A 15,092-nucleotide genomic window follows, 5' to 3' on the forward strand; every position below is an offset into this window, starting at 1 on the left:
ATAAATAAAGGTTAATGAGCAGGAAATGAATAGATCAAGCAGTCTTTATTTTGTTATATATTCTTTCTTTCTGAACATTTTCCCAAGACAGAGTTTGCACTACCAGGATTTTCTGCTCAAATCATAATTAGCAAAGAAATCCAACCTGCTGTCTGCGGTGTTTACATTACATGGCTCAGATGTAATCTGAGCATTTAAATAAATACATAGCTTATCGGGAATGTTTGTGCTGTGTGTGCAAATGTAGGTAAGCTGTAAACACTGACCCCTCACATTTGTTCTGCTGATATTTTTCAATTGTCTATGTTTTCAAAGTAGAGCTTGTTTTCTAAATATGGTGAGTCAGCACAGAAAGGCTATGACATCACTGTGTATGCCGTAGCATTTTCTGTCATAATTTTCTCCACCTCTATTCAGTGAAGAATTGGATAAAATAAGTTGACAGTGGTGGGACTGCTCACTGCTTTAATGAATTCCAATAACTGGTGATCTTTCAAATAAAATGAATAACACTGCAATATCTGTGCATTTGTTCTCTCCTTCCTTGTTGCATGATGCACAAAAATAAAATAACTAATTTCACTACCTTGAGTGAAACTCAGATCTATTTAAATTCAGATCAAATATGGGCAATAAGAATTGAAAAGGAATTCAGTACTGCAAAACAGACTGTATCCGATCTAAAAAAAAAACACTTCAGTGTCAAATTTGTCATCTGTCCTCATCCTGCTAAATATTCTTTGTCTTTGACATGGTCAACAATCAGATCCTCCTTGCTACCCTGTCTACTCACTAATGTGGGTAGTGACATCCTTCACATTTTCTACAACTTTGTGATGGCCAGTGTGATTTTATATGCTATGGTGTGCTGGGCTGGTAACATCACTTCAGGTGAGTCCCACCAAACCAACAAGCTAATCAAAAGGACAGGCTCAGTTATAGAACACACTCTGGACCCCTTGGAGGTAGCAGAGGAGGAGAGAATGAAAACAAAAGCATGTCATTATGAAAAAAGTTACATGGAGAGGACAGATGTCAAGGGTGCAGCATGCAAACAAGGTGCTGTCCCAAAGACCATTGTTAGACCCTCTCCTCTTCTTGCTAAACACCTGCTATTAAGGCCTTTTCATCCAGTCCCATGGTTTCTCTTATCAGTGTTATGCTGGTTTCCTCCACAGTAACACACAGTATCAGAAAAAACTTTGCCTGTCTCACTGATATTGAAACCTGGATGAAGGACCACTATTTTCAGCTCTACCTGGTAAAGACAGACCTTCTTGTTTTCACCAATTCATATTCAGCACCTCATTTCTGTTCAGCTCGCCTCATTATCACTAACACCTGCTAAGTCTGTTCACAACCATGGGGTGGTGACCGATGGCCAACTGTCCTTCACTAACCATGTTGCAATTGTCTCTGGGTCTTGCAGATTCATTCTATACAACTTCCGCAATATCTAACAAAATATACAGCACAAATCCTGGTATAAGCTTTGGCTTTGTCATGTCTGGATTGCTGCAACTCCGCTGGCAGAAGTATAGGCATGTGTCACCAAGCCACTGCAGATGATTCAAAATGCAGCAACACATTCAACTAGCCGAAGTTTACACACATCACTGCTCTTTTCAAACCACTACACTGGCTTCCTGTAACGTATTAAGTTCAAATCCTTGGTGCGTGCCTATAAGGTTCAGCACCTATATACAGTATGTACTGTATATGGAAACAATTGTGAGGTCTAAGGCTTGTTCTCAACCACTCGGGTCTTCTGATGAAATGCGTATGGTGACGCCATCTCTTCATAGGATCACCTCTCAATCCAGACTCTTTTCAATGTGTAGCTCCTAGCTGGTGGAACAAGCCGCTCACCTTCAAGCAAAATTCTGAGTCCCTCAATATTTTTCAGATTGATGAATTTCTGTCTAACTGATAAGTTTTTGTAATCTAGAAATTGTAACTAGCTTGTACTTTGTTCTGAGCTTTTCACTTGTGATGATCAATTTTGTAACTGGGTCCTATAACACTTGTTTTAAACAGTCCCACAGACTAATGTTTACTCGATTATGTGGACCTCTGTTTTAAGTTGGACAAAACTGCCAGTTAAGCAAATAAATTTAAAGGTATATGTAAAAAGACTGGAGTCAGGTCACATCATAATGCTATTGTAAATACAGCCAAAGAACTTTTTCCAAGATTGCTATGTTATACAGTAACCACATAATTATAGGTTTATGTACAGTATGTACACAGTATGCACAGTACAGTCTGTAATTCAGTAATGTTGTTACTGGCTTTAGTGTTATCAAGCTCTACAAACTTTCAACTAAAATGCAACCTATGTAACCAATGAAATGCAGGCCAATCATTTATTCAGAGTCAAACTTAACACATTCTACAAATGTGTTAGCAGTTTGTTCCACTAGACCTCAAGTAAACTGTGTAAATTCCTATTCATTTAAGAGAAAAAAGAAAATTCACATAATTTACTCTAGGATTCTTAAGGACTAAGAACTGCTTACCTTAGCTGTCCTGCCATGTTCTAGACAGTCCTGAAGGTCCAGTTTGTCATTGATTGTTGCCACTAGAGGTCTAAAAAATAATTCACAAAAAGCACATAACCTGGATGTTTTTCTGTTTAAAACTGTCTCTGCCTACAATGTTAACTGTCAATAATGTTGTGTGGTGGTGTTATTTACAGTAATTACATTGATCTAATAAAAACTGAACAAATCTTAACATAAATCAGCAGATTATGCATTAAATCTTTTTCACAGATCAGTAGCAAATATGAAATAATCACTATTTTTCAAGTTTTTCCAATATTGTAATTATTCACCCTGATGATGAGGAAAATCCAAACTAAAGGTCAATATTGTCACCTGAAAGCAAACCAAAATGAAATGCTAACAAAGAGTAAAATGATTTTTCTCACCATATTGCTTTAGGAAACACTGCCTGTGCCACGATCCATAGTTAGCAGTTTCAGGGGCAGTAAGTTCTGGTAAGTAATTCCCATGATTATAATAATACAGGTGTTTTTTTAAAGGAGTTGTATGCAAACACACCTACAGACTGTTTAAGAACTACGAGCGATAAAGCGTTGCAGCAGATGACCTGGCTTTCACAGTTTCCCAAACTAAACCATATAGGAGGCACACAGGATGGACAAGCATCCCGACTAGGAGTCCAGAAAGTCCCTTACCCGGACGGGAGGCCCATTGGAACATAAAGGCATCTCAGCCAAGAAACGGAAAAGGGTCGCACCTGGATTAGACAGCCTTGAGGGGTAGATGGACATCCTGGCCAGAATGAATGGTTCCTCACCAAATAAATGGACAGGCATCCTGACCAGACATGGACTCATCTTACCTTCCTTGGCCATGATAGAAGAAGAGGACGGAAGGACTGTCTCTGGGGATGTTTATTTCCCCCAGGTGCTAGATGGCAGCAGCCCTCCTTATCAGCTGCCATTTGGGAACCAGCAGGTAATGACAGGTGTTGTAGTCTGGCAACACAGCCCTGCTGGGGTCTGTGGGTGCCATTAGGGGGGCACTGCAGGGATATGAACTCTCCAGAATATAGGACTTTCATATGACCCAGAAGTACCTCCATCAGCCAGTGGCCCTGGCACCAGGAGTACTCCCGGGTCTTCAATAAAAAGGATCACACTCCCTTTTCCAGGTGAGTCAGAGCTGGGAGGACGTGGAGCAACACTCGACTGGAGAAGGAAGAGGGCAGTGAGGTGGTGAGAAGAGAGATTACTTATACTTTGTGTTTTCAACATTTTGGAGGTTTTTATGGTGAATAAACCAGCCATAATTTGAACCCGGGACTCTCTGTGTGTTTGTGATGGTGTCTGGGGCTCACGACACACCCTTTTCCATCACAACCAGCAGAGATGGCTTGGGATGAGCTGGGCCAGACAGTGAAAGAAAATTAGCAAGCAGATACTTAGCCTATACAAAACCCTTCAAAATTTTTGGAAAAGCATCCCAGGTGGCTAACTCATGATGCCAACTGTCACCAAAGGCAAAGTGTGGATACTCTGAAGAATCTGAAACAATGTATTGATTTAACACCTTTTTGTGACTCCAAAATTCCATATTTGTTATTTTATTTTTCTGATGTCTTTACTATATTCTAAAATATATAAAATAGTTAAAATAAAGAAAAATCCTTCTGTAAGATTTACAGGTACTGCCTGATTATTTGAATATTACTTAATTCATTTGGGGCGATATGGTGGCGCAGTGGGTAGCACTGCTGCCTCGCAGTTAGGAGACCTGGGTTTGCTTCCTGGGTCCTCCCTGTGTGGAGTTTGCATGTTCTCCTCATGTCTGGGTGGGTTTCCTCCCACAGCCCAAAGACATGCAGGTTAAGTGCATTGGTGATTCTAAATTGTCCATAGTGTGTGCTTGGTGTGTGTGTCCTGTGGTGGGCTGGATCCCTGCCCGGGGTTTGTTTCCTGCCTTGTGCCCTGTGTTGGCTGGGATTGGCTCCAGCAGACCCCCGTGACCCTGTAGTTAGATTATAGTGGGTTGGATAATAGATGCATGGATAATTCATTTGTTTCTTGTTTTACTTATAATCTATATGACCTTGACTGACTTGAACATTTTAGTTAAACTGCCAGATTTGCGCAATGTCTCTAGTGTAGATAAATTAAACTAGAACGTGGTACCAGACAAGGATGACCTTGTCACCACTGCTATTTGCAATCGCCATTGAACCACTGGCAGTTCACTGTCGAAATGCTTATCAGATAAAGGGGATTATCAGAGAAGGACTTCAACAGAAAAGTTCTCTATATGCAGATGATATGGTACTGTATATATCAGACCCACAAAATACTGTGCCTGCAGTCTTAACAGCACTTACAGAATTCCAAAAGATCTCTGGTCTCAGAATTAATTTGAATAAAAGTGTGCTCTTCACAGTGAATTCTGAAGCATACAATATCAGATTGGACACCTTCCCTTTTATCATTGCAGATGAGTTTAAACACCTAGGGGTAAATATCACAAGTAAATATAAAGCTCTTTATCAATAAAATTTCACTGTCTGTACGTAAAAAATTAAGCAAGACTTGCATAAATGGCCAACCCTTCATCCCACTCTAGCTGGAAGAATTAACGTTGTTAAGATGAATATCCTTCCCAAGCTTCTCTTTTTATTTCAAAACATTCCAATATACATCAATAAATAATTTTTTAAGCAATTAGATTCCATAACCTCATTTATTTGAAACTCAAAACAACCTATGTATCCAAAAAGCGACCCTTCAAAGGCCAAAGGCAGAAGGTGGCATGGCTCTACCCAACTTTCAGTTTTATTACTGGGCAGCAAACATACAAGCTATAAAAACCTGGACACAAATAGACAGAGAACATACACAGGCTTGGTCAGCAATAGAAATAAAATCCTGCGGTACTTCTTTATATTCCCTGCTCTGTGCCCCAATAAATGCAAGTTATCTCCAATATACTAATAACCCTTATGTGCTTCAGTCACTCAGAATATGGAACCAATGTAGAAATAATTTTAAGATGGGGAATCTTTTATCTGTGGCACCTCTGCATGAGAACCACCTTTTTCAACCCTTGCAAACATATGCAGTTTTTAATATCTGGAAAACATTTGGGATTAACTTGCTTAGAGATCTTTATATAGACAACATCTTTGCATCATATGAACAATTACATTCCAAATTTAACTTTCTAGCAATACATTTCTTTCACTATCTTCAAATTAGAAACTTTGTCAAACGGAACCTGCTCAGTTTTCCTCACCTCCGACCTCCCTCTATGCTACAAAAAAATATTGATTAGTCTTGAGGACTCAGACAGCATTTCTGCAATATATAAAAAAAAATATATATATATATTTTTTACAGTCCCTTTCTTTCAAAGATCCAAGAGGACACTGGGAAAAAGATCTCTTAATCAATATATCAGAAAAGGAGTGGAAAGTAGCAATGCAGAGAATTCACTCGAGCTCCATATGCCCATATTTTTTAATTATTCAATTTAAAATTATATATCGAGCACATCTGTCTCGCTTAAAACTGTCCAAAATGTTTCCAGGACAAGATCCAAGCTGCGAACGCTACAATCAAGCCCCAGCCTCAATGGGTCACATGTTTTGGGCCTTCACCAAATGAACACCATTCTGGACAAAAATTTTTAAGTGCCTTTCAGACAGCCTTGGTGTCACAATCCCTTCTAACCCAGAGAAGGACAAACAAATTGTGATTGCCTTTACTACACTATTGGCACGCAGACTTATTCTGCTAAACTGGAATAATCCTAACCCTCCTCTTTTAAGTCAGTGGGTAACTGATGTTTTATACCACCGTATTTGAAATTGGAAAAAATTAAATTCTCAGTTAGAGGATCTGTGAAGAACTTTTTCAAAACCTTGCAGGATCTAATCAATAATATTTTAGAATAAGCTCTTAAAGCACTGAGGAAATAGATTCTCTTCCCATTTTCCTTTTTTTTATCCGCCTATTAAACTCATCAATTTAGGTATTTTGACCAGCTTTAAGTTTTACTCCGTTGGCCATTCTCTCTTTCTCAGGGGTGGGGGTTGGGCTGATTTGTTTTCAATCCTATTTTTTGTAAAAATTGATCTATCTGTATGGAATGATTACAATAAAATCAATGAAATAAAAAAAAAGTAAATTGTAAAGTTCAGTCTGCTTTGTTACAGTAGCGACATTCCTTTGATATTTGCTTAAAAACCGCTGCCTGCTAACTTCCAGAATGCCTAAGGAAGACTGCATGGCCAGTTGGACTTGGCATGCTTTTGACCTTACAAGTAAATCTTGAAACCCATGAGTATGGTTTCCATGTGTCTCACTTATTAATCTTGTGTTTAAATAAATTTTAATATTGGCTGTTTTTTTATTTTGTCTTTCCTTCTGGCATGGTGACACAATGGTTAGTATAACCAGCAGAGTGCACAGTCAGACTGACAGAATCAGACCTGCTGAGCAGGAAAGATACATTACAGGCTAGGCAGCCAAATCTGACACTGGCTGACAGATATCTGCTTTATGTGGCAGAATTGGTGGCTGTAACCAATCTCCAACCTCTGCCATCTCTCACTTGAGACAGAGAGTTGGAGTGCCAGCTTGAATAATTTCTCCTGATAGTAGATAGCCTTACCATATTTATGAGACTAGATTTGGAGTTTATACATTTTCTTTGGGTACTTCAGTTTTCTTCCCACATCCCTTAGTATGGATATAATTTACTTACATATACTGTACTTAAGGATGTGTATGTGTGTGTTCAGTTAATTAATGACTGCAAATTGGCCCTGTGTGAGTGTCAGTAGGTTCTGGAAACGTTTAGCACCCCGACTAGGAAAAGTTCAGCTTCCCAAAATGACGATGAATTGCATTAAGCATATTATCTGTTTCTAGAGTTAGCGCTTGAACCTGTAAATTATGAAGTCACATACATACACAGTGGTTTATAAAGCCACTGCAGTGTTTATTCATTAATGTGATTTTCACACCCTTTTATGCAGACTAGCTCACCTAGCTTATCAAATACAGTTGGAAAAGGCTAAAGCAGTGTCAGAAGTAAATTAAAAGTATAAGTAAAGGTACCTATTAGACTGCATACAGTAAAGCAATTATTTTGCCTAAGAGTGGTGTGTTATGGGGCACTAACTCTGTATCCCCTCACCGTTCTCTCACCAACCTGTTCATACCAGGAAGGTTACCCCAGAAGTAGCGAGCCCTGTGTGCAGCAGAAACTTCTTTCGCATCAATCATTACTGGGTTACACTGTAGAAGACAAAAAGAATAAGGTTGAGTAGAATGGTACACACACATCAATAAATCACAATTGAAGGACTTTTTGAAAACATCTAGAAAAGTTCATGGTTAAATGGTAATAACAGATTACACATTTCATAAATCTGTGTTTTCAAAAGTTTATAATGCAAATCATATATGTATAAATGAACAAAGTGATAATGCTATTATTGAACATTTTATTAGCATAAGCACATTAACATATTATAACTAGAGTCATATTCAAGTTTTAACACCTTACTGTTTTTAACATGGGTCTTTCTGTCCATTTTGGCTGCAGGTTTTCACTATACCTAACACTTACACAAATAGTTATATATAAGAAATATACTTTAACTATTTATGCTTGCTAATGTTAAGAAGTTTAGACACATTCAAATAATTGTTACTTTCTTGAACATGTCCATTCATCTTGAATTTAAAGCCGTAGTTTATATACCGTATATACTCGCGGATAAGTTCTCTCGCAGGTAAGTCGGGACTTGATTTTACAGTATAATTTCTGGTATTTTATAATGTCGGTCCTATAAGTCGAATGCAGAAAACTCATGCTATTGGTCCAAGAGATTATGATAGGCTAACGCCCACTTGAGAGAGTAACTACGGAGCACACTGCCTTTTTTTTCTATGTGGGTGAGGCAATGTGCTGTATCAGTGCATGCTCCTAGCCTCTTTCTTTCTCTCTCTCTCTCTATATTGTGCCTACTTGACCACATGGTAATACCCAAACTATTCTGAAGTGATGTTTGCACGGATTTGTGTTTTTTGTATCTCACACCCTCATACACCTTTACCGTAAGAGCATCCCTTATCTACGATGGAGCGCTCGATCAGAAGAAAATACAAAGCTGGTTTTAAATTAAACGTCTTTGAAGTGGCGAAAGAAATTGGTAACTGTGCTGCTACAACAAAATTTGATGCGTCTGAGAAACTGATGTAAGATTGGAGGAGGCAAAAAGAAGAACGGGTGTATAAGTCGGGGTCTGATTTTATGAATGATTTTTCAGGTTTCAAGACCCGATTTATATCTGAGTATATACGGTAAACCTAAAGTTCATTTAAGAAGTACTAAAACAGAAATGTCTGTCTCACATACCTCTCACAATTTGTAAATTTTCTTGCTTTAGTGGAAAATTATTCTACAACACTGTGCTTTGATAATCAACATTTCATATAGTACCTTTAACAGCATCACAGAGTGAAATCCAAAATAGTTAAAGCTATGACCATATACAGTATTAATCCATACTGATTCAGGTTTTGAGAACATATGTAAATATACTGTAAAATATAAGTAATAATAGTAATTATGAAAACATGGCACATGTCCACATGCTTGAAGGATTTTTGGCATTTTCAATAACATTTACTTAGTCAACATGTTTTAAGTACCTCAAGGAAGCGAGAGATATCCCTTTTATCACTGACACCCATTGCAACCACATTCTCAAACAGCCAAAAGAAGGGCCGATCATTTCCTTCTTTTGGTCGTGCTTCATGGAGAAGACGGTAGAACTCAAAGAAAAGGCGCCCTGTCCCCTCTGTTTATAAAACCAAAAAAAAAAAACAAATGATGAATAGGCTTTTTGTCAGTTACAAAATGCTGACTAAAATAGCAATAAAGAAAAGTTGTGGACAACTTAGTGGATATATGGTCAATCTAATTCTATTTATTTATATATCAGTACTTTAAAAAAAGCTCATAATGCATGTACATACTTACAAACATAACTGCCAGTATCACTACATAACATTACCAAATTCATTTAATCCTAAGGAGGGTGAAGGTCTGGGTCATGATCAGGGTGTTAGTACTTTGTAATAAGAAATTGACAGAAAAATACAATAATATACAATATGTATGGGTTTGCCATGTGAAGGCCTGTTAATACAGTACTTTAGAAATCAGGGCTATGTTCACTTGGTAGTGAAAAATACAACATCAAGTCCCTTAAAAAGGAATATCAAAGTAAATACATGTTTAAAAATGTTAAATGCTATAATCTTTGATTTCTGTGATGTAATCATTTTTGCAGTGAAGAAATGCATATTACACTTTAAAACAAACAGATTTCATATTTGGAAAGAATTCCTACCATAAAGGCCTTTCCTTGCAGGGTTCACAATAGAAAGGTCATTGCATGGGCTTCCTCCAATAACCAAATCAAAGGGGCCCCATTCATGTATCTGTGGAAAGAGGAACAGATGACGTGAACTTGGCTAACAATTATTACCTTCAATAACATGATGCAGGTGTCTGCCCATATGACTATATCATTATAAAACTCAACTATTCTTGTTAGTCATATGTGCTTGCTCACATTTTTAATTGTCTATATAGATACTAATAAATTAAACAGATTTACAGAATAATGAAACACTGAAAAAATATTTTAAAATGTAAAAGAGAAAATTAAAATAATTTAAAATGTTTATAAAACGTGATGCTTATGTCTTGCAAATGTGAAGATACTGTAAATATGTTACTATGAAAGCAAGAGTAGTAGTAACAGTAACAGAACCAGACTTCTCCATATATCTTTATCTATATTCTGAACTGACTTTTGCCAAACTACTCAACTTATTTGAGTAGCACTGGGTACAAGGTAGGAACCAAACCTTAATGGAAAGCATCATAGGGCACACACAGGCACACACTCACTCACATATACTTATAATTTATTTAATCTAACTGCACATCTTTGCTCTGTGAAAATAAGCCACATTTCCTAAATTTTCCTGTTTTTTGTCTTTGGCATATTCTTACTGAAAACCTGGATGCTTCAGACCAAATTGGCAAAAGGTTCAGCTTTTATACTTGAGGAGGTGGTAGCACTTCTTGCACTTGATTATTATGCCTGCTTCTGATTGCTTTCTTAACTGTGAGGGAAGCAGAAATGTAGTACTGACTTTTTCCACACTTGGCTTCTTTATTTTGGCTCATTTTTTGCTGAATACATAATGATAAAGTAAAATCTGTTATATGTTTTTTGTCACCAGAGGTTAGATTGATCTCATTTCAAGAGTGAGGAGTTAAAGTATAGCATACCCTGACATGTAAAGCCATACAGTTGAAAAAGGGTGTAATTTCTTTTTAAAAAATTATTGTTAGTCCTTATTACTGATGTGGACCCTCGGACAGAAAGATCTGTGTGAGGTCATTTACTACCACAGGCTTTTTCCCTCCACTTAGTGATGGTAGGGGTTATTGCATTTCTTATCTAGTCCGATTCTGGATGCATTGCGCTTATGTAACTAATATTTATAAAGCAGCTTTCATAGAACAATCACTAATAAGGCACTTTAAAAACCTCTGTAAAGCAGAACTCAAACCAACAAAATAAAGAACATCTAATTCTATCAAACAGTAAGTCACAACAACATAAAAACAAGGGGTGACTTAAAAAGTAAGAAAACAGAAAAACACACAAAAAAAAACCAAAACAAAACAAATGTACATAGCTGCAGAAATATGTAATGGGCAACATGTTTAAGTCAGAAGTGGCACAGTAGGTACAGAAATCCATTTCAATTGCAAGATGAATTGCAGACAGGATTTGAACATTCATGACCAAATATAGGAGAACTTCTCAGATCATACAAGATACAAAGGTAAACAGACTTTCACAAGGAATTGCACAGAACATGGAGAGCTGAAATTAGATGATCTTAGAAGTACATCAAGTATGTAATCTCTGCCCTTTTTTCTTTCATTCATTGGTTGTCAGCTCTCATGCACACAAACACCCCTTATGAATGAAGGCAAAATCAAACAGATGTGATTTTGTCTGAGCAAATTATGGAATAGTGGGAGTGAGTCGCTGGGCATGTTACATTACACAACTGGCTTCAGGAGAGCACGGCCCAGGCTGCCTCCAACTTGCTAAGATTATGTGAATGAAGGCTATAACTGAATATTACTGTGAAAGTCACCTAATGTGACATGGCCTTAAGATAGATTGACTGATGACTTGAAAATAACTTAATGGTGCAGGGGTGTTACTGGGTGTGCTCAGTGACAGATAAGAATCTTGTTTAAATTTGGTGTTTTCTTTGATTCTGGGATAGTATTCAATACATGTGATCTCATACTGGAGTACGTAGGATTGGGAAATGAATGAAAGGTCATACTTATGCAAGGTATAAAATCAGACTTTTTGACTGTACTCATGCCACTAACTGTTATGATCTTCTTATTTCATGGTGCGTTTTTTGGAAACAAGCAGAAATTTAAGATGGTGCTAATCAACAGTTTTAAAGTTTTCACTTTTTTTCCAGAGAAAAAACCTTCATGCATTGTGCCTATAAAAATGATTTACCTTTGTTGGGACTGGAAAACAAAAATTTTAGGCTCCTGATAAAAATTCTAAATTGGATTGATATCTTCTTAAACAAACCACTCTTAAATATTGACCTTTTGTTTTTAAGCATCTCTAATGGATTCATGTACTTAAAAGTGGTGCTGCAATTGTCCCCTCCTTGCCCACTCTAAAGTATGACTGCATACACAGTTTTATTATTTATTTTTGTATTCATTCTCAAGCCTCCTTAATCCAAATCAGGGTCATTGAAAGCAAAGCCTGTTCTGGAAACCTTGGGCACAAGCCAGGAAACAACTCTGAACAGGGTGGTGGTCCACTGTAGGGCTTGTATCATCATCATCGTCATTATTATAACTCTAAAATTATCTGCTAAATCACCTGTTCATCTATTTTATTAACTTCCTTGTGTCCAGTAAAGTACTTCCAGAAGCCTCTTCCCATATTGGCATAATCATTCCAGATTCTTGGCAGAGCAAGTCAGGAGCCAAGAGGATCAGTGCCTGAAGTAGGTCAAATTTAATTGACCCATTTGATGTTCATGTTACCAGTCAAACTAATATGCGCATTCTTGTTAGGTCAGAGGAAATTGGAGTATCTGGATAAAAAACACCAGAAGAAAGTGCGAACAGCACACAGAATGTAGCCAGGTCTGAAAACAGGTCAGAGTCTCTGATGCAGCAAGGCAAATACACTAATTGCTAACTTAAAACTCTTCAATTGAGTATGTACTAAAATTTGCAGTAATGTTAAAAATTTGAGTGTGAACTGTCACATTACTACTTGTACAACATACTTCAGAGCGTTAAATGTGGCTTCTGTGCAGAAGCTTAACAAGTCTCCTCATTTTCAAAACTTCAATTTAGTTTACAGGATGTAGAATGGTGACAACTCACATGTTTGCGTGTAACGTTCCTCACATCCCCAACGTACATGATCCTACCCTGGTGTCGGACAATCCCCACAGTGATTGAGTCTTCACACACTTCTGAGGCAATGTACCGTTCCACCTGAATCCCTAGGTCCTTTAGCACCAGCAGTCCTGAGAAACACATACCAATAAAATATTATTTTTTGTATTTACAAATCTGATGTGATGTAAAAATTTCTTAAATATAGCTACATGATTTCCATTAAAATTCCCTTCAACTTTACATTAATTTTCACTCCATTCAGCAAGCAAAAGTTGTGAATCAAACTTGAACAGGCTTTTTCATTCCCTTGTGTTTCAAAAATCTAAGTAAAATAACGTGCAACTACAGACAGGTGCTGAGGTATAAAACTTTAAATTATTTAATAATATGTCCAACCCTTATAGAAAAGTATCATTTTGAATTTGAATGGCATGAATTAATGGGCATACAAAAAAACAGTAGGCTTTTTAAAAATGTAATTAATTCACAACAAGATTACATTTAATTATATACCCTTACTGTGTCAATACATCAAATGGCAGTCAAAAAGAAATTTTTACTTTGTTTAAGGGTGTTTTAACAGTTTTTAATATAGACATTTGCAAACAGTAAGCACCATTGCAAATGATAATGTATGGTTGATCTGATCATGTGTGGTCAATCTGCTATAGCCCAGTTTTGTACATGGACCCAAGTACCTTTTAACTGAATATTTGAAAAAAATATTTGAGAAAAAGAACATAGGAAATGTAATCTGTTCTAGTAAATAACATGCTTACTGAATTTCTCAAAACAATAAAAATAAAACATTTTATATTTTGGGACATACATTAAAAGTGGCAACAAAACTACCCAAATGAAAAGTAAAGCCAGCAGTTTAATTACAGGCAGAAATTAGCCTCTGACTGAAAGACAGACTAGAACTAAAATGTTAATCCAGGTCAACAACTGGAAAATATTATGATACTGCTTTCTTTTATTAGCAGTAATTCATGGTGAAAGTCTTTCATATAGAGTGTCAAATAAATGACTAAATATACTAAGACTGCTTACCTGTTGCTATGCCATCAAACAGCGACAGGACGCGAATAGGTTTCCTCTTTTCTGCTGGGACAGGTGGGTAAAGCTTTGGTGGATCCTGCAAGTTTAAGTGGAAAAGGAAAATAAAAATGATAATGGGCCTGGTGCACATTCTCTTGATGATTTCAGATTTTCTTAATCTTTAATCCTTAACATGTCATCTTAGTTCAATAAGTGTAAAACTTGACATTGAACCAGCACATCTATTTGCATAGCTAATTCAAGATGAACAGTGTTCATTACATCTGCTTGCAGTTCAGTGGAGGTAATCACTAGGTATGTGGTGAAGGGTCATGAAGGATCAGCGTGACCAGCTGGCCTAGATTACCTGATCCTTAAGGTACAGTACATGTTGGCCGCACAGGGTTTATTTTCTCCTAGAAGTATGACAGCGTTTTGCTTTCCCCTGTGAAATCAGTAATATCTTAGGATATATTTATTTATAACATTAGTAACATTCAAGTAGAATGAGATTAGACCTTTAAAAATATTTAATTACAGAGATATATGAGAATATACATTCATATACCAGTATGTTGTATTATTGTGCTATTTTAGTATTTATAAATCTGACCCTATCTTCTGAGATGAACACTACAGTATGTGAGAATTCATTTGAACTGAGTTAAAGTACAGGCTTAAGTCCACAAGTTATTTACTGTGTGTGGACTCAAATGTAAGGGACTATTTTCCATGACTTAATTCTGATTACATTAAAAATACAGCATAACTTTTCAAAAACTACATTCTAATAAATATGACCCGTAGTGCATTAACTCCTTCTTAAATTTTTTAAACTGGATAACTAATTTTTACAATGACAAAAATGCAATTAAGGAACATGGACTTAACTGCATAATTAACTCCTTGACAGACATGATAATAAATAAAAACATAGTAGTTAGTGTAGCGGTGGTGCTGTGCTGAAGATGGGAGCTAAGTGAGAGTAAC

At 36.8% G+C, this 15,092-nt stretch overlaps 1 protein-coding gene across 8 annotated transcripts in view; it reads right to left on the reverse strand.

The window, feature by feature from the left end:
* The window catches only part of dnmt3ab (DNA (cytosine-5-)-methyltransferase 3 alpha b), a 592,789-nt gene that overhangs the window by 12,027 nt on the left and 565,670 nt on the right, over nucleotides 1-15,092 (reverse strand). For 6 of the 8 annotated variants that reach the window (XM_039748778.1, XM_039748773.1, XM_039748772.1 and 3 more), the window contains 6 exons: nucleotides 14,115-14,199; nucleotides 13,044-13,189; nucleotides 9,925-10,015; nucleotides 9,221-9,369; nucleotides 7,698-7,798; nucleotides 2,520-2,589 (listed from right to left, as the gene is read on the reverse strand). In XM_039748778.1, coding sequence (XP_039604712.1) covers nucleotides 2,520-2,589; nucleotides 7,698-7,798; nucleotides 9,221-9,369; nucleotides 9,925-10,015; nucleotides 13,044-13,189; nucleotides 14,115-14,199 — 642 coding nt within the window. The remainder of the gene's footprint in view (nucleotides 1-2,519; nucleotides 2,590-7,697; nucleotides 7,799-9,220; nucleotides 9,370-9,924; nucleotides 10,016-13,043; nucleotides 13,190-14,114; nucleotides 14,200-15,092) is intronic. The other 2 variants (XM_039748775.1, XM_039748774.1) reach the window with 1 other exon arrangement.

This window comes from Polypterus senegalus, chromosome 3, assembly GCF_016835505.1.
Source record: "Polypterus senegalus isolate Bchr_013 chromosome 3, ASM1683550v1, whole genome shotgun sequence".
Lineage (NCBI taxonomy): Eukaryota > Metazoa > Chordata > Cladistia > Polypteriformes > Polypteridae > Polypterus > Polypterus senegalus.